Genomic DNA, 24,705 nt, shown 5'->3' with positions numbered 1-24,705 from the left:
AAGTTGTTAAGGCTGGGCAATAAATGCAGTCTTATCAGCAATGCTTGCGCAGCGAATGATTTCTTCTGTAATACATTAATAATACAGCAGTGCAGTTGTCTGATGGCTCCAACAAATTTACCAAATATCATAGAATTGTTGGATCATTCTGCACCTGTTTTAAGGTGCAAAACAGGAGTCTAACCAACCAATAGGGTAGGCTGGCCACTGTGATGGTTCTGGCTCTTTTGTAGGCTTCCAAATGAGTCACAGCTGATAGACCCGTGATTTATAAGCGATTACCTCAGCAAAAAAGCCTTATGGCTGAGAATGACCTGTCCTGTTAATAAGGCTGCTTTTAAAAGAAATGAAATGCTTGGCTTTATAAACAGGCATAAGAATATGGAAGTAAAGTTATAGAAAACTTTTATGAATCACCAGTGTGTCAGCTATGACTCAGTTGGTAGAACACTCGTCTCGGTTCCAGGTTCAAGTCACATTCCAGGGCTTTGAGCACAAAGATCAAGGCTGACACTGTGGTGCAATATTGATGGGACATTGCCCTCTTCGTCTTCAGATGAGACCCGGTCCCACCTGTCTGCTCGGGTGGATGTAAAAAATCCCATGGCACTATTTCAAAGAACAAATTCCTGGTCACCTGGCCAATATTTATCCCTCAATCAACATGATAAAAAAACAGTTTATCTGCTCATTATCACGTTGCTGTTTGTGGGTGTTTGCAAAGCACAAATTAGCTGACAGTTTTCTACATCACAACTGTGACTACACTTAATTGGCTGCAAAGCACTCTGCGAAGTATGTTGGCATGAAAGGCACTATATAGATGCAAGTTGTTTTTAGCTTTTAGTTAGACCTCAGTTGTAGAATTCTATCCAATTCTTGGCACCACAAGTCAAGGCCTTGGTTAAAAAGGAGATTTACTAGAATAGTGAGCTATTTGTATGTATCAGCTTACCAGGTTCCGTACCAGCTTACCCGAACAGGTGCCGGAATGTGGCGACTTAGGGGCTTTTCACAGTAACTTCTTCATACTTGTGACAATAAAAGGTGATGGTTATTATTATGCATATAAGGTCAAGAGGAGATTTAATTGAGTTAGTCAAAATTATAGAGGGCATTGATGGAATCTGTTTTCATTGGCAGGAGGGCCAGTAACTAGAGTACATATTTCGATATTGGTAAAAGTACCAGAGAGGAGATGCTGAGAAAGTGATGGAAGCTGTCATCAATAGAACTAGCATAAATTCAGAGGATGTTTACAGCATTGGAAGAGGCCCTTCAGCCCATCGTGTCTGCCCCGCACATCAAGCACCTACCTGCTCCAATCCCATTTTCCAGCGCTTGGCCCGTAGCCTGTATCCTTTGACATCCTCTAAATACTTAAACGTTGAGGGTTCCCACCTCTACCACCCTTTCTGTCTACATCTCTTGCTGTCTTGGAAAAGTGGGCAGCATAATCAAAGACCCCTCCCACCTGGGCTATTCTCTCTCCCAGCCTCTTCCATCAGGCAGAAGATACAAATGTTTGAGAACACACACCAAAAGCAGCTTCTTCCCCACTGTTACCAGACTCCTAAATGACCCTCTTAGGGTCTGAGCTTTCTACACAACCTTTCTACAGTTGTAGCACTATATACCGTCTGTGACCCGCAGTCTATTTTTATGTATTTTCATTATGTACCCTCCTGGTCCATGAAGGCAACTCACCATCATTGTCTCAAGGCCAACTTAGGCTGGACAATAAATGCTGGCCTAGCCAGTGATGACCTCCCCCCCCACCCCTAAACTGCCCAGCCCTCTGAGGGCACAATTGATAACAGTGAAGTCAGTAGACCAATTTGTTTTTTGTATTCAACCCGATTCCGACGCAATCCACATTCCAGGCCAAAATTGTTGGTGATGCAAAAGTAGTTTTTCGAGAATAGTCAGGGAGATAGTGGAAGAGGCAGATAAATCCAATTTTGTGTGCCTAACTGATATATCAAATTGAGGAGGATAAAATATTATGAATTAATATTTGATATGATATTAATATGAATTATGATGCTTAGTCATAAAGGCCAATACTGTTTTTGGTTTGTTAAAAAGGACATGAGTACAACAATGAAGGGGTGGGTAATGATGAATATGTACAAAATATAAGTTCTCAAGAGTGCTGCTTACATTTTGGATGTCCAAAAGTAAAGGATATTAAGACTACGGGAAAGTACTTTGACCAGGATCGTTCCTGGGAAGAGAAGTTACATTCAGAGATTTGAGGCACCGAAGCTGCTGATAATGAAGATTTTAAAACGTTTTTGGTTTTTTTTGGACTGTGGAAAGGTAAATATATTCTTTGATTTGTGAGGCTGACTGAATCATCAACTTGTCCCTCTGTAGAGGAGCGTGGGATGTTTTGTCAGTTATTCATCAATTGCATCTTTCAGGAGCAAATAAATTTTTGATTGCCTGGCCAAAGGTTGCTTTGTTTGCAGTGTGATGACAGACTTTGATAAACTATTACTAATGCCTGCCAAATGTTTTTCCATATTGGCCTATCTTTCTTTCTGGAGCTATGGTGGGACAATCGTTCAAAATTTCACCTCATGCTGGGGATTTATGTATGCTGTGGATAAATTCTGTCTGGTTGAGGTGTGGCAGTGATTCACATATTTTTCTGCAAAAGTAACTCTTTGATGGTGTTAATGTATTATAGATTACACAATGTAAACCGATTTAGGAATATAGTTGGAGAACAAGCTCTATGCACAGCTTGTGCACTCTATTGTCAATATTTATTGGGTACTGCCATTGTAGAAATGCAGCTTCTCATTAGGAGTGGGATCTGTGCAAACCTGCAAATGGTGTGCTTCTGCTGCCTCACTTTCTGTTCAATGGATTTTTGTGAATTTGAGCTGTGGTGAGCTATGTTCTGTTTTTTTGTGGAGTTAATTATTGATTAGATTCTTGGTTTGGTATGAAGCATTTTGCATTTGCTGAGATGTGTCTCAAATCCTCAATGTAATTTTTCATGTCACCATAGAGGTAATTATGGTTCTGCTAATGGTCCTGCTATGAATCGGCAGGAGGAGGAGTTTGCCTTTTGAGGGTGTCTGCACAGGATGTCTCCTTTGTGTCAAATCTAAATTAGTGTTTCTAGGAGGAGAATAATCACAGGAGATAGAGTAACAGCCTGGAGCTGCTTCAGTGGAAAGACTGCAGGAGACTTAGCCAGCTTATGAAACTTTTAGTATTTCACTAATCTCCCAAAATAACTAGGAAGGCTGGACGCTGGGAGGGGGCGGGGGTAAACCTTTGGGAAGAGGGCAGTGATTCCCTGCACTGGCGGATGTTGGCCTTTGGGGCTGCTTATCAGGCTACTATGTTACTCAATTTCATGCAGCTTGACAGCTGTTGCTGCAGTTGATGATCCAGCCACCTGCTTACCATTGGGTGTTACATTTTTGTTGCGGTGATATTCGTTGAGAATAAATTCTGAGTCTCTGTCCAGACTGATTACAAAATAGAAGACAGTGGGCATTGGGGAGGTGGGTGGGAGTAAGGAAGAAATAATGCACGGCACCATGCAGCACGGTAGCATGGTGGTTAGCATAAATGCTTCACAGCTCCAGGGTCCCAGGTTCGATTCCCGGCTGGGTCATTGTCTGTGTGGAGTCTGCACGTCCTCCCCGTGTGTGCGCGTGGGTTTCCTCTGGGTGCTCCGGTTTCCTCCCACAGTGTGCAGGTTAGGTGGATTGGGCACGCTAAATTGCCCGTAGTGTCCTAAATAAGTAAGGTTAAGGGGGGGTTGTTGGGTTACGGGTATAGGGTGGATACGTGGGTTTGAGTAGGGTGATCATTGCTCGGCACAACATCGAGGGCCGAAGGGCCTGTTCTGTGCTGTACTGTTCTATGTTCTATAATGGTGACTCTTGATTTTTGTGACCTGGGGACTGGTGGTTGCACTCTTATGGGCCATGTCATGCACGTTTTGATATTGTTAGTTCCTGGTAGTGGTAAGAATTTTGATGAAGCTTGTGACTGGTTGGAGTTTGTGCAGGACTTTCTGTAATTCTCATGTCATCAGATGTTTTCACAAATCACAGTTGTATAAAAAATACCCGTACTCAACAAGCCGGGCAGCATCTGTTAATATGTTAATATGCCAAGTCGATGGTTTTTCATCTGAACTAGTGAGATTTCCAAAACAATAGAATACTAGTCTAAGGAAGTCATGATGATCTACAGTTCACTTTAATGTTTGTCCAAAGAACGTTGACACGCAAAATTAGTTTCAGTAACTGGGCTAGATGGTGACATAGTGATATTATCACTGGACTAGTAATCTAGATAACCACACTAATGGTCTGGGGACACTGGTTCAAATCCCATCATGGTGGCTGGTAGAATTGAAGTTCAATTAGTATTCGGCTAGTCTCAGTAATTGTGACAATGATCTATCATCTGGTTCACCAATGTGCCCTCGGAAGGAAATCTGCCATCCTTGCCTAGTGTGCCTTGCATTGACTCATAACTGCTCCCTTTAGCACTGTACCCTTTGTTATACTGTTTCTCTGCGTTCTTCCTATCAAACTTAATTACTTCATACTCTGCAATAAACTAAATTTTCCGTCTGTCTGCCCTTTCCACCAGCATTCTGTTTTACGTTAAAAAAAACTTAAGGAAGTTAACTAAACATAATGGTTCCTTAACCTGGTGCTGGTCTTTCTTAATTAACCCACGTTTGCCCAAGTGACTATTAATTTTGTCCTTGTGCCCTTCTAAAGTTCTACACTACCCTCCTCGCAGTTCGCAGTACTTGCAAGTTTTGTTTTGTCTGCAAATTTTGAATCTGTGCCTTGTACACCAAGGTCCAGATCATTAAATACACCCGGAAGAGTAGGGGTGCTAACGCTGACCCCCGGAAAACTCCATTAGAAATCTTGCTCCACTTTCAAAGCTTGCATTATCCACTGTTCTCTGTTTCCTGGCACTCAGCCAATTTTGTATCCACGTTACTACTGTACCTTTTATCCCACAAGCTCTAACTTTGCTCCGAGTTCTATTGTGCAGCACTTAATCAAATACCTTCAGGAAGTCTACATACACCACATTACCTTCATCAACATTCTGTTTCTCACCAAAATACTGAAGCAAGTTAGCTAAACATGCAGCATGGTTCGATTCCCGTAACAGCCTCCCCGAACAGGTGCCGGAATGTGGCGACTAGGGGCTTTTCGCAGTAACTTCATTTGAAGCCTACTTGTGACAATAAGCGATTTTCATTTCATTTTCATTTGTTCCTTAACCTGGTGCTGTTCTTTCTTAATTAACCCACATTTGCCAACGTGATTATTAATTTTGTCCTTAATTATCACAGAAGCTTCCACGTACTGAAGTTAAACTGACTGGCCTGTAGTTTATGGGCTTATCTTTACATTATTTTTTGAACAAGGGTATAACACTTGCAATTCTGTAGTCTTCTGCAACGTGAGTTTACGGAAGACTGGAAATTATGGCCAGTGCATTTGCAATTTGCACTCTTGCTTCTGTGACAGATATCAAGTTCATGGTTCATATTAATATTTTAGAGATCATATTTAGTCCCTAGAAGATTTAAGGTTTAATGGTAGAAAATAGGATAAATGCAGCTTGGAGTCTATTACACCTGAAAGGTTGAGGCCATGTTGATTTAAGGGACTAATAGCAAGAAAGGTAAGATCAGAAATTAGCTGGTGATGTGAAATCCGCGCTGCTTGCAAGCCAGTGCAGGCCAGACAATATTTTGTGGGTTAGAACTATATTAGTTTAAAAGCAGTCAGTGAAACCTGAAAGACTTGCATCGTCATCGAGAAAGGTGGAACTTGAGGTTTTCTGGTTTCAATTTATCTGTTTGTGGGAGGCGGGGACTCGTTGCAGTTTTGGCCCTCGCATGGCTTGCAGCTCACAGAGAAGCCCTGGCAGCTGTTAGCAGGGTCCAGGCAGTTAGTACTCAGAGACTCCTGGGGAGCTAAGATGGTGGTGGGAAAATCAGTTCAGTGCCAGGCTGTTGGGGCTCAGAGAAGCCCTGGGAGACATTTATAGCTTAGTGTAGCTGGGAGACTGGGGTTTGGAGAAACCCAAGAGCAGTGTCATCTTAGTGAAGCTTGCAGTCTGTGAAAGAGTTGTATGTATGCAGGTAATTAGAGCATTAGTGCAACTTTGTGAATCCTGTGGCATGCAGTCTCAGGAGAAGGGATCGAATCATATCGGGGTGAATAGTTGTAGAGGTAGTCAATGACTTTTGAGGGAATTCGGAGGCTCGCACTTCAAAAGTGAGGAGTTGAAATCCCTTGTGAGGGAGATGAAGATTTTGTGATTCTATGGTTGCTGACATCTGTGGTTATTGAGATATATATGGGAACTGTCTTGGTCGCATCTGCTATTGTGTAATTTTGGTTAATTCACGTTTACCTTGTTAATTCTGAAGGTTAGAGTATAAGAGGGATTTTGTACATTGTTTCACTTCCCTGACTTTCAATAATCAGGTTTATTTTGTCTAAAACTGACATTTTGTGGCTTTGTTCTCCTAATTGGTAACCAGAATTTCAAACTTTGTCTACTATAAACAAAAAGTTATTGCTCCCGAATCAGATTGTGGTACTTCCCTCAGTATCCTTCATCTGGGTGTCTTATCAAATTTAAGTACAGACAACTGTATCAATTTAAATGCTTGTGACAAATGCAGGATTTTAGATATATTGGATTATAAACATTTGGAAATTTAAGGGTTAAAAGCCTGGATTAAAGTGCGTTTGGATGCAATAGTCATGTTTTTAATAGAATCTTGTTTTGCAAGACTAGAAAGCTTTTAGGAGCCGGGGTGAAATTGGCCATCGGAAAAGCCTTGGCTAATGTACTGTTGTTTGACTAGGGAGGGTCCCTCAGGAGTTAATGTGTTTTCAGCCTGGAGAGTTGATTTGTTTTCAGCTTGGGGAGATGTAAGTGCTAGGTGGCGCTAAGGTGTTCAGACATTTTGAGAAAACCTTTGAGTTGTGTTCTGATCTAGCTTTTTAAACATTTGTTCATGGGAAGTGGATGTCGCAGGCTGTGGCCAGCATTTATTGCCCATCCCTAATTGCCCTTGAAGGGGCCGTTAAGGGTCAGCCACATTGCTGGGGGCCTAGAGTCACATATGGCCAGACCAGGTAAGGACAGCAGATTTCCTTCCCTAAAGGGTATTAGTGAACCAAAAATTGTTCTTGCGCCAATTGACAATTTCTTCATGGTCACCATTAGACCTTTTTTTATAATTTAGAGTACCCAATTAATTTTTACCAATTTAAGGGACAATTTAGCATGGCCAATCCACCTACCCTGCACATCTTTGGGTTGTGGGGCGAAACCCGTGCAAACATGGAGAGAATGTGCAAACTCCACACGGACAGTGACCCAGAGCCGGGATGGAATCCGGGTCCTCGGCGGCCATTAGACTTTTAATTCCAGATTTTATTGAATTCAAATTTCACCATCTACAGTGGCAGGATTTGAACCTGGGTCCCCAGAGCATTACTCTGGGTCTCTGAGTAACTAGTCCAGTGACAATACCACTATACCACTTCCTCCCCTGAGGCTACCCGTTAGACCATCAACAAAGTATTTTGCTCTCATAGGAGGATAGTGAACAAACAAAGTTAATAGCATTTAAAACTGTGCAGACTTGTCTGAGGACAAGTGGGAAGCTGAAACAAACCAGTTGAAACAGCTTTTTGAAGACATCCAATCAGAGTGCACGGGGTTCTAACAAGAACCAAATCTGTTCTGGGAAGCAAGTATTACTCTGTGCCATTAGAATGTAGGGTGGATTGAGAGCTGTAGGTTTCCCTCCTCCCCTTGTTGTTTAATTGGAAATAGAGCTAGTAATTAAGGGTGTTTTATTTACTGTATTTAGTATTGTTTAGTGGGTCATTGTAAGCTATCTTTGAGTGTGATGTTAAAGAGTTTAATATTGTGTTAATAAAGTTCTGTTTTAAAATAAATTTGTGAAATCACTCCTGGAGCACGGTAGCATTGTGGATAGCACAATTGCTTCACAGCTCCAGGGTCCCAGGTTCGATTCCTGGCTTGGGTCACTGTCTGTGCGGAGTCTGCGCATTCTCCCCGTGTGTGCGTGGGTTTCCTCCGGTTTCTCCCACAGTCCAAAGATGTGTAGGTTAGGTGGATTGGCCATGCTAAATTGCCCTTCGTGTCCAAAATTGCCCTTAGTGTTGGGTGGGGTTACTGGGTTATGGGGATAGGGTGGAGGTGTGGACCTTGGATAGGGTGCTCTTTCCAAGAGCCGGGGCAGACTCGATGGGCCGAATGGCAGCCTCCTGCACTGTAAATTCAATGATTGTACTGTTTGTGCACTGCCGTATGAAAATAAATTAAATATTAGAGTTTTGGTCTAATATCCTAACCACTGTTGGGGTCTGGTCTGGGATCGCAATACGCTTAAACTGTTTTAACTACCTCCTCTCTCTCAACAGTATTATCTTTCTTGGCAAAGACCAATTACTACCACAGTCGATTGTCTGCCTCCAGATTTAAGCCCTGGTTTTGGTCCCTAATTGGCCCCATCCGCTTGGCATTTACTACTATTCATATGCCTGTAGAATGCTTTTGGATTCCCTTTTATGTTACCTGCCAGTCTCCTCTCATACTCTCTCTTTGCTTGTCTTTAATTGAACCCTCTGTATTCAGCCTGGTTCTTGCTTGTACTCGTCACTTGACATCTGTCATAAGCATAGTTAATAATTTCAAACTCTTGACGTCCAGGGAGCTCTGGAGAAACAAGGTCTTGGTTTAAGATCTCATCTGAATCATGGGTCCCACACAGGCATGACAGTCTTGAATATGCTGTCAACCATGTGTGTTTAATCTTGCATTGCATTAAGCTTGGAAGCGCCAGTTTCAAAGCAAGTGAGGTTTCAAAAACTGTGCTCTTTCCTTGAAATAAGTAATTTATTTACACACTATTGTTTTTGCCAAATATTGTGTTTCAATTGTCTTAGATACTGGGCGGGATTCTCCGCCCCGCCACGCCATGTTTCTGCCCCGCCTGCCGGCAGGATTCTCCGTTACTCCGGCTGGTCAATGGGGTTTCCCATTGTGGGGCAGTCCCACGCCGTTGGGAAACCCTCGGGCGTGGGCACAACGGAGAATCCCGCCCACTATATTTGGGGAAAAGAATGTAAAACAGATTCACTGTGCTTCAGTGTAAAAACCTCCACTTTAAAAACATAAGCAACATGTCTCTGGTCAAACCCCTAGTTTATTCAGGTTGGAGACAAGTAAGTTTGGGCATGAACCTACATATTTCCATCCTAGTATGCTGCTACTCAAAGTATATAATATTTTCATTTGAATTTGATTCTTTATAGCAGTATCTGTGACTTCATTGCTTTTGTTATCTATTTATGATACTTCATACTATTCAATAGTGTTTTGAATTTCTATTTGCCTGCCTGTGGCATAACATTATAGTGGAAATGTGAAAATAAAACTTATCCTTTGGAGATGGCTTGAAATTCAAAGCTGTGATATTTTGGCAGTGTTTTGTTCAACATAAATCAAGGGCACTAATACAATGTAGTAAGTATTTTAACACTTTTTTTTACTTTTTTACTTTTAAATGAATGAGTCTTCAAATGGTACAACTCCAGGGGTGGTGTTGACATTTTATTTAAAGAAGTGTTCCAAGAACAGAAAATGCTGGAAATATTTAACAGGTCTGGCAGCAGGGACAGCGAAATGAGTTAATGCTTCAGGTTATATTCCAAAAACCTTGGTTATTATTTACGGCGTGGGTTGTGATGTCTTTCAACCTATTACAACAGATAGCTGAAAGATGCACCACTCTCTGCAGCTAAGTATGAGCAAGGCCACTTATTATTTGTGCTCACATTAATGGGTCAGCGTTAATTTGCACAGGATTTCAAAATACTCATTGGTTTCATGCCTTGGTATCAATCCTCTTGGATTTGGACACCATGACATTGAATTTTGTTTGTAGGCTTGTTCAGTGCTGCATAAAATTATGAAAACTTAATTAGACTTTTGAAAGTTATTTTGCAATTTCCTCTGACGTAAATTTTGTTTTTGGCTTTGAAAACAAAAGTACCGAAATAAAGGTTTTCAGAATAAGGTTCTGTGTCCAGGTCACCTGCCATCAAATGTATTTAATCTCAAATTGCATGTGACAATAGATGGTTTCTTTTTATAAATCAGGCCTGAAGTACTTACTAACTGCAATTGTATGGCTCAGGGTTGAACTTGGCTGTTAGGGTGTGTTGTATTTAAATTAGCCATTAAGAAGCAGAATTGGCATTTGGCCCACCAAGTCTTCTCCACCATTCAGTGAGATCATGACCAATCTGATATGATGATCCTCAACCCCACTTTCCATATCGCCATATCCCCTTGATTCCCTTAGTGATTATAAGATCATAAGACATAGGAGCAGAAGTAACACATTTGGCCCATTGAGTCTGCTTCAGCAATGTTAAAATAATTGTTTAACAGGAGTATCTGAATATTGTAAAGTTACATTAGCACTGCTGACTTTTGGAAGTAGAACCTAGTATCAGGCATTGAAAATTGGATTCATTTCGTTGTCATTTGCAATCTGTTACAATGAGTTGGGCCTCATCTGGAGTACTGCAACCAGTTTTAGGCTTCATACTTAAGAAAGGATGTGAAGGCATTGGAGAGAGAAAAGAGGAGATGTACAAAAAAAATTCCGGGGATAAAGAACTGTAGCTATGAGAATAGATTGGAGAGGAGATTTGATAGAGGCATTCAAGATCCTGAGGGGTATGGACAGGGTGGCACGGTAGCACAGTGGTTAGTACTGTTGCTTCACAGAGCAGGGATCCGGGTTCGGATTCCGGCTTGGGTGACACCGTGCGGAGTCTGCACGTTCTCCCTGTGCAGCGTGGGTTTCTTCCGGGTGCTCCGGTTTCTTCCCACAAGTCCTGAAAGATGTGCTTGCTAGGTGAATTGGACATTCTGACAATCCCTCTGTGTACCCGACAAGGCGCCAGCGTGTGGCGACTAGGGGATTTTCACAGTAACTTCATTTCAGTGTTTAGTGTAAGCCTATTTGATTTATTATCACATGTATCGAATTACAGTTAAAAGTATTTTTCTGTGGCCAAGGGAACGTACACAGTACGTATATAGTAGACAAAAAAGAATAATCAACAGAATACATTGACAAATGGCACATCGACAAACAGTGATTGGTTACAGTGCGGAACAAGGGGCCAAATAAAGCAAATACGTGAGCAAGAGCAGCATAGGGCATCGTGAATAGTGTTCTTACAAGGAACAGATCAGTCCGGGGGAGAGTTGTTGAGTTGAGTAGCTATGGGGAAAAAGCTGTTCTTGTGTCTGGATGTGCGAGTCTTCAGACTTTTGTACCTTCTGCCTGATGGAAGGGTCTGGGAGAAGGAAAAGCCTGGGTCGGAGAGGTCTCTGATAATGCTGTCTGCCTTCCTGAGGCAGCAGGAGGTGTATACAGTATCATTGTGAGTGTGGCAAGCTTGTGTGATGCATTGGGCTGAGTTCACCACACACTGCAGTTTCTTGCGATCTTGGACCGAGCAGTTGCCATACCAGGCTGTGATGCAGTGGATAGGATGCTCTCTATTGCACATCTGTAGAAGTTTGTGAGAGTCAATGCAGATGTGCCAAATTTCTTTAGCTTCCGTAGGAAGTAAAGACGTTGTTGGGCTTTCTTGACTGTTGCATCAACGTGAGTGGACCAGGACAGACTGCTGGTGATGGTGACCCCCAGGAACTTAAAGCTATCGACCATCTTCACTTCGGAGCCAGTGATGCAGACTAGGGTGTGTGTCATGCTACACTTCCTGAAGTCGATGATTAGTAACTTGATCTTTCCGACATTTAAGAGAGAAGTTGTTTTCGGTACACCATGAACCCAAGTGATCTATCTCCCTTCTGTAGTCTGATTCGCCGTTCTTTGAGATATAACTCACCACAGTCATATCATAAATAGATACAAACATAAACAATAGCAGCAGGAGGAGGCATTTTGCCCCTTTGAGCCTGCTCCATCAATTGTCATGATCATTGCTGATCATCCAACTCAAAAGTCTAATCCTGCTTTCTCCCCATAACCTTTGATCCCATTCTCCACAAGTGTTATATCTAGCCGCCTCTTAAATATATTCAATGTTTTAGCATCAACTACTTCCTGTGGTAATGAATTCCACAGGCTCACCACTCTTTGTGTGAAGAAGTGTCTCAAAATGGTTTACCCTGAATCCTCAGATTGTGACTCCTGGTTCTGGACACACCTATCGTTGGTAACATCTTCCCTGCATCTACCCTGTCTAATCGTGTTAGAATTTTCTAAGGCTCTTTGAGATCCCCCCATATTCCTTCTGAACTCCAGCGAGAACAATCCTAACCTAGTCAATCTCTCCTCATATGACAGTCCTGCCATCCCTGGAATCAGTGTGGTAAACCTTCGCTGAACTCCCTCAACAGCAAGAACATCCTTCCTCAGAAAAGGAGACCAAAACTGCACACAATATTCTAGGTGTGACCTCACCAAGGCCCTGTATAATTGCAGCAATACATCCCTGCCACTGTACTCGAAACCTCTCGCAATGAAGGCCAACATACCATTCGCCTTCTTTACCGCCTACTGCACCTGCATGCTTACCTTCAGCGACTGGTGCACAAGGACACCCAGGTCCCACTGCACACTCCTCCCAATTTACAACCATTCAGGTAGTAATCTGTCTTCCTGTTTTTGCTTCCAAAGTGAATAACCTCCCACTTATCCAAATTTTACTGCATCTGCCAATGATTTGCCCACTCGCCCAACCTGTCCAGATCATGCTGTAGGATCCCTGCATTCTCGTCACAGTTCACCCTCCCACCGAATTTGGTATCATCTGTAAACATTGAGGTGTTACTAGATACATGCATAGAAGATAGAAGCAGGAGGAGGCCTTTTACCCCAAACTTATAGATTGAGTTGGAGTTAAATCTTGCCACACAGACGTGTGTATATAGGGAGTACAGTAGACACATCCTTGCGGGGCCCCAGTGTTGAGGACTATTGTGGAGGAGGTTCTGTTGCCTATCCTGACAGATTGCGGTCTGTTGGTGAGGAAGTCAAGGATCCAGCTGCACAGGGAGGAGTCAAGTACAAGACTACAGAGTTTGGTTATAAGTCTCGTCAGGATAATGGTGTTGAAAGCGGAGCTGTAGTCTATGAACAGCAGTCTCACGTTGGTGTCCTTGTTGTCGAGGTATTCGAGTGTTCATTGTAAAGCCAGGGAGATAGCATCTCCTGTGGACCGGTTGCGGTGATCGGCGAATTGCAATGGATCAAGACCATCTGGGAGGCTGCCGTTGATCCATCTCATGACAAGCCGCACAATGCATTTCATGACAACAGACATCAGGGCCACTGGTCGGTATTCGCTGAGGCAGGCTATTTTGTTCTTCTTTGGTACCGGTATTATGGTAGTCTTTTTGAAGGAGGTGTGAGGTGTTGATGTCTGCGAATACACTGGCCAGCTGGTATGCGCAGGCACTGAGTTGTCGCCAGGGACTCCGTCAGGGTGCGAAGCTTTCCGCGGGTTCACTTTCACAAAGACAGCTCTTACCTCTGAGGCTGTAATAGTGGTATTGGTGTGTCCAGGGCTGTTGGGGTGGGTGGCACTGATGTATTGGCTGACTGGTCAAAGCGGGCATAGAACCTGTTCAGTTCACTGGGGGAGGGTAATAAAGATTATTATTATTATTATGAGCTGAGGTTGGAATCGAACCTGGGACCCTGGCGCTGAGGCAGCAGTACTAGCTACCGTGCCATCCCAAAACATTTTGGAGGGAATTGCGTTGTTTGAAAAGGAAAAATGTGCAGGGCTATAGCGAGGGGGCTAGGGAGTGGCATTAGATAAATTGCAGCTTTTGGAGAGCCAGTGCAGTCTCATCAGGCCAGATAGTCTCCTTCTGTGCTGTAATCTATGATTCTGATGTCGGCAAATTCCAAAATGGAGTTTAAAACTGCATGCTCCCCAGTCTTTCAGATAACTTTCCTTCCATCAATATAAGCATTGAAGGTATGAATTTCTGTGCAACATATATCCATGGCGATACAGAATGAAAATTACTTGGCTGTGAAAGATGGAATAGAAGTCATTCTCTTTTCTAATCATGCTTTTTAAAATGTATATTTGTAGGTCCATTTACAGATGTCGTAACTACAAACCTCAAATTGAAAAACCCAGCAGATAAAAAGGTCTGCTTCAAAGTGAAGACTACAGCACCGCGCCGGTATTGTGTACGGCCTAACAGTGGAATTATTGATCCTGGAACAACAGTTACTGTTTCTGGTAAGAATGATGGCAAAGATAGATTTCAATACAACACACATTCATTTTTAACTAATATATTCAAAATTGTTTTTAGTTATTAGAATTAGTTGAAATTGTGGTGTTCTAATTGTGGTGTTCTTGATTTAGAATATACAGTCATTGACTTAAATTTGTTCATTAAAACTGCATGCATCTAAATGTCTACTAGTAATTTGAGATTCGTATCTGCATTGCTGAGTGTGGCAGTGTTCATAAATAAATGTCTGATTATGTCCCTATGGCTATTCAGTTAAACTGTATATAGTAGTGGTTACTGTACGAAAATAGATAGAAAATATCAGGCTTTTAATAAATTTGCAGGCAGCTACTTGAGTAGCTGGGGATCATCTGAAGTTTTTTGCTAGGTTCGATTTTGATATTTTTAACTTGACTGCAAATGGTTGCAGTCTTTTTGTGATATAATTTTTTTTACTAACCAATAGAATAACCCAATTTTCATGCAATTTTGAGTTACTTCGCAGAGTGAGGCAGAGAACATTCCTGCATTCTTAAATTCTTCTTGGGGAGATGGGGATGGTGTAGCTGACAATGTTGATGTTTTAAAGTTTAAAGATTGAAACTTAGCATTCTTATTGGACATAGAAGACTATGCACATTTGTCCATATCACCCATTTTCCTGGCACCCTTTTGTTTGAAGGTAATTGCTTCTCTTAGCTCTGTAACTTAGTTGCTCAATTCAGTTTTTGGTTTATTATGAACAATTAGTTGAATAAATAGCCCAGGATGCATGAATTCACCAGAAGAACTGTTAAAATGTGATGATGTATACTTGCTTTGGTTCCTTAAGTATCATAAATCATAATCAAAGCCAATATTTGAGTCCATCAGTGAGATCATGTGTTTTCAACCTGCAAACCTCTGTTGCATTTTTAAAGGTTGTTTTGAATTCTGATTGGCACATAGACTGAAAATGACAGAGATTTAATGGCCCTGATGTTTGTGGTAAAACCACTGTTCCCACCATTCTTAAGCATCAAATCAGACAATAACTTCCAGTGTCCATACATGTGCACATCAACATGGAAAACTGGAAGATCCTGTTCAGGTTGCCAATAGCAGCATCTCCCCAAAGAACACAGCATTAAAATGTATGGAAGGGTTTCAATTTGTGATGCTCACCCACTAGATACACACTAACCATGCCAGAAATGTTATAGCTTATCATTCAAGAGCAAATGGTTTTTTCAAGACATGATGGTCTTAATAACTGCTAAATAATTTATATTCCAAGTGCAATTTTAATAATAATCGCTTATTGTCACAAGTAAGCTTCAGTGAAGTTACTGTGATCAGCCCAGTTGCCACATTCCGGCGCCTATTCAGGGAGGCCGGTACGGAAATTGAACCTGCGCTGCTGCCATTTTCTGCATTACAAGCCAGCTGTTTAGCCCACTGTGCTAAACCAGCTCAGTTTCGTGTCTGGTTTCAAATTTTAATGACTGCTGGAGAATTTAAAATGTTTTTATTTTTCTTTGACTCTTCTCTCTCTCTCTCTCTCTCTCTGTAAATTCTATCTTTGTTTAATCATTATTTGCTCCCTGTTTGATTTAACTTTGGATTAAATATTGTGATTTACACTCCCTGGTTGGACTTTGCATGGCTCAGTGAGATTCTTCAGTTTGGTTAAGCATACGCATGTTGGCTTGACCTCATCACAGATCTTCTGTAGAGGGTGTTGTGCTTCAGGCAGCACGGTGGCACAGTGATTAGCACTGCTGTCTCACAGCGCCAGGGACCCGGGTTTAATTCCGACCGTGGGTGACTATCTGCATGGAGTTTGCACTTTCTCCCCATGTCTACGTTGGTTTCCTCCCACAGTCCAAAGATGTGCAAGTTAGGTGGATTGGCAGTTCTAAATTGTGCCTTGGTGTCCAATCGTTGGGTGGGGTTTACAGGGCTCTAGGGATGGGGTGGGGAGTGGGCCTGGGTAGGGCGCTCTTGCAGAGGGTCGGTGTAGACTCGATGGGCCGAATGCACTGTAGTAATTCTATGATTTCTGATAACTGCACGATGCAGTGCATCAGCGCACAAGAAACCTGGATAAGTGTCATGATTGCAAAATCCATTTAATTAAGTTGCAGTACAGAATTTCCTTTGAAATATTTAATTTCAGAATCAAATTTAAAGGAAAGAAATTGATTTACATTTATAAAGTTCCTTTTATGATCACTGGAACTTCCAAAGTGTTCTGTAACTGATTTAAGTAGTTTTGAAGTGTTACAATGTAGGAAATGCGACAGCTAATCTGCACACAGCAAACCTCCACAAAAGAGATACATATTTCCTTGCTCCTCTGTGAAATATTGCAATAGACTTTTTTACATCCATCTGAGCAGGCCTGGACTTGTACAAGATGTAACCAGTGGCTTGCCATAAGGTTCAGTGCTGGGCCCACAATTGTTTTGCAATTTATATTTATAACTTGGATGAAGGGACCAAAGGTATGGTTGCTCAACTTGATAATGACACCAAGATAAATAGACCAGTGAGCTGTGAAGAAGGTAAAAGGAGGCTACAAAGGGATGTAGATGGGTTAAGTGAGTGGGCAAAGATCTAGCAAATGGAGTGTAATGTGGGAAAATGTGAAAGTGTCCATTTGGCAAGAAGGATAAGAAAGAAACATATTATCTAAATGGTGAAAGATTGCAGAGCTCTGAGATGCAGAGGGATTTGGGTGTCGTAGTGCATGGATCACAAAAAGGTTAGTACAAGATACAGTAAGTATTTGAAAAAGTGAATAGAATGTTCCCATTTATTGAGGAGAATTGATTACAAAAGTAGGAAGGTTATGCTTTAATTATGAAGAGCATTGGTGAGACCACATCAGGTATACTGTGTACATTATTTGTCTCCTTATTTATGGAAGGATGTAAAAGCATTGGAAGCAGTTCAAATGTTTACTAGATGAAGAAACTAATAGGCCAGCAAGTCTAAGAGGAAGAGCAGGCAGGGAGAAGTTGCTGAACATAGCTGGACTGGTGATTTGTGCATTTGTATTAACATGAGAAGTATAACAATTAAGACAGATGAACTTAAAAGCTTGGATTAGTACTTGGAACCATCATGTTGCTACTACAGAGACTTGGTTGAGGGAGGGACAGGACTGACAGCTAAACGTTCCAGAATTTAGATGCTTCAGGTGGGATAGAGGTGGATGTAAAAGGGGTGGATGAGTTACATAACAGGTTAGGGAGAATATCACAGCCGTATCGAGAGAGGACACCTCTGAGGGCTCATGCAGCGAGACAATATGGGTAGAGCTCAGGAATAAGAAGGTGCAATCACAATGTTGGGGGTTAACTACAGGCTTCCCAAAAGCCAGCGGGGGATAGAGGAGCAGAAATGTAAACAGATTTTGAAAAGGTGCAAAAACAACAGGGTTGCTGTGCTGGGTGATTACAACTTCCCCTATATCGACTGGGACTCGCTTATTGCTCGAGGCTTGGATTGGGCAGAGTTTGTAAGGAGCATTCAGGCGGGTTTCTTGAAACAATATGTAAATAGTCCGAATAGAGAAGCGGTTGTACTGGATCTGGTATTTAGGAATGAGCACGGCCAGGTGGTCGATGTATTAGTAAGGGAGCATTTCGGGGGCAGTGACCATAATTCCATATGTTTAAGGTACTCCTGAATAAAGATAAGAATAGTCCTTGGGTGAAGGTGCTAAATTGGGGTATGGCTAATTTCAACAATATTAGGCAGGAACTGAAGAATTTAAATTGAGGATGGCTGTTTGAGGGTAAATCAACATCTGACATGTGGGAGTCTTTCAAACGACAGTTGATTAGAATTCAGGACCAGCATGTTCCTGTGAAGATTAAGGATAAATATGGCGAGTTTCAGGAACCTTGGATAACGAGGGATATTGTGAGAAAAAGACTGAGAACAGACTAAGTTGAAGAATATAAATAAAGTAGGTAGGAAGGAACTTAAGCAAGGAGTTAGGAGGGCTAAAAGGGGGTCATGGAAAGTCCTTGGCAAACGGGATTAAGGAGAATCCCAAGGCATTTTAGACATATATAAAGAGCAAGAGGGTAGCCAGGGAAAGGGTTTGCCCACTTGAGGACAGAGGAGGGAATCTATGCGCGGAGCAGAGGAAATGGGTGAGGTACTAAATGAGTCCTTTGCACTAGTATTCACCAAAGAGAACAACTTGTTGGACAATGAGTCTAGGGAAGCGTGTAAATATTCTGCGTCATGCCAATATCAAAAAGGAAGAGGTGTTGGTAGTCTTAAAATGCATTAAGGTAGATAAGTCCCTGATGGGATCTGCCCCAGAATACTGAGGGGGGCAAGGGAGGAAATTGATGGAGCCTTGACAGAAATCTTGGTATCCTCATTGGCTACAGATGAGTTCCCAGAAGATTCGAAAATAGCCACTGTTGTTCCTTTGTTTAAGAAGGGTAGCAGGGATAATCTAGGAAGTTATAAACCGGTGGGCCATGCGTCAGTGGTAGGGAAATTATTGGAAAAGATTCGTGAGGACGGGATTTACTCACATTTGGAAACAAATAGACTTAATAGCGATAGGCAGCATAGTTTTGTGAAGGGATGTGTTGCACTAAATTGATAAAGTTTCTTGAGGAGTGGCAAACATGATTGAAGGAAGGGCAGTGGATGTCTCCATGGACTTCAGTAAATCCTTTGACAAGGCCCCTCATGGCAGACTTGCATAAAAGGTGAAGTCACATGGAATCAGGTGAGCTGGAAAGGTGGATACAGAACTGACTCGGTCACAGAAGGCAGAGTAGTGGTGGAAGGGTGCTTTTCTGAATGGAAGGCTGTGAGTAATGCTATTCTGCAGGGATTAGTGCTCGACCGTTGTTGTTCGTTATATACATATATAAATGATTTGAAGAAAAATTGTAGCTGGTCTGATTAGTAAGTTTGCGGATGACACAAAGATTGGTGGAGTCGGGGATAGTGAAGAGGATACACGGCAGGATATAGATCGGTTGGAGACTTGGGTGGACAAATAGCAGATGGAGTTTAATCCGGACAAATTTGAGGTCTTGCATTTTTGAAGGTCTAATATAAGTGGAAATTATACAGTAAATGGCAGAACCCTTAGAAGTACTGACAGGCAGAAAGATCTGGGTGTACAGGTCGGGGCATTAAGTGTAAAAATTGTCAAGTCATGTTGCAGCTGTACAGAACATTTGGAACAGTGTGTACAACTCTGGTTGCTGCAGTACTAGAAGACTTTGAATGCTTTGGAGAAGGGTACAGAAGAGGTTTACCAAAATGTTGCTTGGATAAACTCGGATTGTTTTCACTGGAATGACGCAGGTTAAGGGGCGACCTGATAGAGGTTTACAAAATTGAGTGGCATTGGCAGAGTGGATAGTCAGACACTTTTCCCCAGTGTGGAAAAGTCAATTACGGGGGGGGGGGGGGGGGGGGGGGGGATTGGCATTTAAGAGGCATCTTGATGAATATATGATGGGAATAGAGGAATACGGAGAAGGTTTTATTGTTCAACTTTGCCTTGTGTTAGGACTAATTACTTAAGAGTGGCTACTTTTGATATATTGTCAAAAAGGGATGTCATTAAAACTAATATTTATAATCTTTCATCATCCTTTTCCTTAGCAAATTTGGAGGTTTATTATATTTTCTCTCTGACCTAGGGCCAAAATTAGTAGTTATTTTAACTGTATTGGTGTCAACTGAGTGACAACAAAAAAAACCTTTTTGAAATGTTAACTTTAGTTATGCAGGTTATCTTCTGCTTGAATTGAAAGTTGTTTCCATATTTTCCAGCATTAGTGAGAGCTGGAGATTTTCAGGGTGGTAGGAGGGGTGATTCAAGCAAAACAATCCATCCAACTTCGTCACAGTCATAATAACACATGAGAAGGCCATTCGGTTCATCAGGTCCATGCTGACTCTGTCGGCCAATTCCATGCACCTAGTCTCTTCCTGTAGACCTGCAGGTTTCTTTTTCTCAAGTGCCCATCCGATTTCCTTTGAAATTGTTGATCATCTCCACTTCTGCCGCATTCGCAGGCAATGTCTTCCAGGTTATTATCACTTTCTGTATAAAGAAAAAGTTCTTCCTCACATCTCTTGCACTGTGTCCCCAGTCCTTGCCCATCAGCTTTATAACGGTGTGTTCTTTCATGAGATCTGGGTGTCCCTGGCAAGGCCAGCATTTGTTGTCCATCCCTAATTACCCTTGAACTGAGCGGCTTGCTTGGCCATTGGAGAGTCAACCATATTGCTGCGGATTTGGAGTCACATAAATGGCCAGACTTGCGTAAGGATCGCAGATTTCATTTACCGAAGAACATCAGTGAACCAGATGGGTTTTAATGCCAATTGATAGTTCCATGATCACCAGTACTGAGTCTAGATTTCTATTGAAGATTTTGAATTAAGTTAATTCAAATTCTACCAGCTGCTGTGGTGGGAAGGGATTACTTGTCCAGTGACATTACTTACTTACATACACTCTCTCTCTCTCTCTCTCTCTCTCTCTCTCTCTCTCTTCCCCCCCCCCCCCCCCCCCATTTCTCTTCTCCCCCTCTCTCTCTTCCCCCCCCCTTCTCCCTCTCTCTCTCTCTCTCTCTCTCTCTCTCTTCTCCCCCCCTCTCTTCTCACCCCCCATCTCGCTCTTCTCCTCCCCTTCTCTCTCCCTGCCAACTCCTCCTCTGCACCCCCCCACGAGAATAGCTTTTCTTTGTCTACCATATCTAAATCTGCCATATTCATGTCCATCTCTAAAATTTCCCCTCTATCTCCAGTACATTCTGCTTATCAATTTTTCCCCATCTATTACCATCCCACTCCTACTTCCACTGATAGTTTGTCAGTATCCTTTTCCTTTGTAAATACTGATACAAGTATGTATTCTAGCCTTACTCTGCACCTCTTAAGCATACATCACCTTCAATCTTGCCTGCAAAATATTTTGCACCCTCTTAATTTTGATTTGTCATAACCTCCTTAAAGTTATAGAGTCATAGACTTTTACAGCACAGAAGAGGCCCATCGTGTCTGCATCGGCTAGAACCTATCTATTCTAATCCCATTTTCCAATGCCCATTGTTCTGTTTTAGATTTTACTGTCAGTCTTTGGTTTCATTTTAATCTGGCAAGAACCCCTTTCACAGAAGTGTTACTGGATTGAAAGCGCATCATGCATGCACCGGCTCGCCAAATGTACATTGTGACTTAGTTTGATTCCGTTGAATTTAGCCCTCTTCCAATTTAGAATAAATTCTACATTAGATTGTAACTTGCTCTTCTCCATTACTAACCTAAACCTTATGATTCGATGATACCTCTTACACAACTGTTACCTCACTGACACTTGGTCTACTTGGCTTCCCATTATTCCCTGGCACCTAATCTAGCAATGCCTCTCTTCGAGTGGCCCAAGAGCTGCGCTCCGAAAGCTAGTGATTCGAAACAAACCTGGTGGACTTTAACCTGGTATTGCAAGACTTCTTACTGTGCCCACCCCAGTCCAACGCCGGCATCTTCACATCAAGAATATATTGTCAAGGAACTTCTTCAGAAAGTATTATCAGAAATTCGTCCCCCTTCACGATATTACTATCCCAGATGATATTTGCATCATTAAAGTACCCCGGCATTACTACTTTACGGTTCTTGCACATCTCTCTGATTTCCCTTCAGGTTTGCTCCTCTATATCGTTTCACTAATTGAAGGCCTATAGAAAACACAACTTAGGTGATTTTTGTGAAGACCATGAAGAGTCCACGTGTTTGTTGAGTCAAACAAAGTAACTTCCAATAACAACAATATTTACACAGCACCGTGTCAGTAGTACACTGATGGCTCTTTCTGGTCAATACTAAACTGGCCAGCTCTATTTATACAGCTGAAAGTTTAACGATTGCTTCGCCCCCTTATCGGGAGAACTCTTTCCCCAAAATACATCATTGGGTAACTAATTGTCCCCAGCCAATAGGATTAGGCAGGTTACAACAGTGATCATTGAATTTCTACACTGTTCCCATCTGTACAGCCCTTTGGCCATTGACGCCATTGTCTGGCCTGTGCTCCTTCAGGTTAGCGTCATTCCCAGCCATCTCCAATGTAGAGTAATTGTTTGAGAGTGGCACACACCCTGAATACTCCTGGACTTCCTGCTGCTTTCTACTCTTCTGGGTGGCCACTTGTTTACTAACCTGGATTCTTACTGCCCGTGAGTGACTATTAGCTGAAATGCAGAATCCAGGAAACACAAATCCTCCTTGATGTGCTGCAGTCACCCTCAAGGCCCCTTGAGTTCAGAAATAAAGAGCTTGAGCTGTTGCAGCTGCAGACACTTCATACAAGTGTGGTCCACCAAGACATGTGAAGCGTCCTGAAGTGCCCATACGACCCGGGCCTCGGAGCTCCAAACCCGGCTTAACTACCGACGCCAGCCCCCTGGATCGCCCGGCCTCTTCCCCGGAGCTCCCGACCTGACCCCCGACGGCAAGACCTGGCCCAACGCAACCCCGAGAGACCCGCCCAGCGACCTAACCCAGAGAGGCCCGCCCAGCAACACGACCCACCTGGTGATGGAAGAAAGAAAAATCCACATGGAGGCCCCACCGTGCCTACTTCAAGACCCGACCCCAAGAGCACCTAGGGAGGAAACAGACCATGGGTCCCAGCCCAATCTGCCTCAGGAAGCCCCTGTCCACGACCCAGGACATCAGAAACGGCGGAGATCGTGCGCGAGGACCCCAACGCGCTGCAAGGTACTCCGCGCCCGCAGAATGCCGGGACCCATCCGGATCGCAAACCCACCCCCCCAGCAACCCCTCTATCTCAACCAGCGCCCGAGACCCTGCCAGACGCGACCCCGGATACGTAACCAGCGCCCTGATTCCCGCTAGCGCCCTGGACCCTGCCAGACGCAACCACCTACCTTCCACAAGGGCTGACGTCTCCCATCGGATCCCAAGATCATCCAGCAGCAGCCACCGACTGAGGAAGCGAGGGAAACGCGGCCGTCTGCAGGTTAGACTGAAACAACGCGGTTTCAAGACCCCTCTCCCCAGCATACTCCTGGCAAACGTCCAAGCGATTGCAAACAAGCTGGATGAGCTTAACGCCAGACTTACCTCTTGGAGGGAAGTAAGAGACTGCTGTGTGCTCTGTTTCACAAAGCCATGGCTCACGCCTGCCTCACCGGACTGTGCCATACAACCTGAAGGCTTCTCTATTCACCGGGCGGACGGCACGCATATTCAGGCAAAGCAAAGGGTGGAGAGGTTTGCCTCCTCATCAACTCCTCCTGGTGCTTGGAAATGGCGACCCTAAAAACTAAAGAGCTGGTAGAGGTATTCACAGACATCTTTAACCTATCCCTACTCCACTTCGAGGTCCCCATCTGCTTGAAGTAGACCACCATCATACCGGTACCAAAGAAGAACCAGGCAACGTGCCTCAATGACTACCGCCCGGCGGCCCTGACGTCAGTTGTAATGAAGTGCTTCGAGAGGCTGATCATGAAGCGCATCACCTCCATACTCCCGGAACGCCTTGACCCACTTCAATTCGCATACCGTCACAACCGGTTCACATCAGACGCCATTTCCCTGGCCCTACACTCATCCCAACAACATCTCGAAAACAAGGACTCCTACATCAGATTCCTATTTATTGACTACAGCTCTGCCTTCAACACCATAATCCCAGCCAAGCTCATATCAAAGCTCCAAAACCTAGGACTAGGCTCTCCACTCTGCAACTGGATCCTTGACTTTCTGACCAACAGACCACAATCAGTAAGAATGAACACCGGCGGCACCTCCACAATAGTCCTCAATACCTGTGCCCCGCAAGGCTGTGTACTTAGCCCCCTACTCTACTCCCTGTACACACATGACTGCGTGGCAAAACTTGGTTCTAACTCCATCTACAAGTTTGCTGATGATACGACAGCAATCGTATAGTGGGCCGGATCTCGAATAACGACGAGTTAGAATACAGGACGGAGATAGAGAACCTAGTGGAGTGGTGTAACGACAACAATCTCTCCCTCAATGCCAGCAAAACTAAAGAGCTGGTCATCGACTTCAGGAAGCAAAGTACTGTACACGCCCCTGTCAGCATCAATGGGGCCGAGGTGGAGATGGTTAGCAGTTTCAAATTCCTAGGGGTGCACATCACCAAAAATCTGTCCTGGTCCACTCATGTCAACGCTATCACCAAGAAAGCACAACAGCGCCTATACTTCCTCAGGAAACTAAGGAAATTCGGCATGTCCACATTAACTCTTCACAACTTTTACAGATGCACTATAGAAAGCATCCTATCGG

At 43.2% G+C, this 24,705-nt stretch overlaps 1 protein-coding gene across 1 annotated transcript in view; it reads left to right on the top strand.

Annotated features, from left to right (window-relative positions):
* Window positions 1–24,705, top strand: part of vapal (VAMP (vesicle-associated membrane protein)-associated protein A, like) — a 116,060-nt gene that overhangs the window by 45,264 nt on the left and 46,091 nt on the right. Inside the window, exon 2 of the mRNA XM_038808674.1 lies at window positions 14,223–14,375. Coding sequence (XP_038664602.1) covers window positions 14,223–14,375 — 153 coding nt within the window. The remainder of the gene's footprint in view (window positions 1–14,222; window positions 14,376–24,705) is intronic.

The sequence above is a fragment of the Scyliorhinus canicula genome, chromosome 10 (assembly GCF_902713615.1).
Source record: "Scyliorhinus canicula chromosome 10, sScyCan1.1, whole genome shotgun sequence".
NCBI classification, from domain to species: domain Eukaryota; kingdom Metazoa; phylum Chordata; class Chondrichthyes; order Carcharhiniformes; family Scyliorhinidae; genus Scyliorhinus; species Scyliorhinus canicula.
This window is presented reverse-complemented; position numbering and strand designations above follow the sequence as displayed.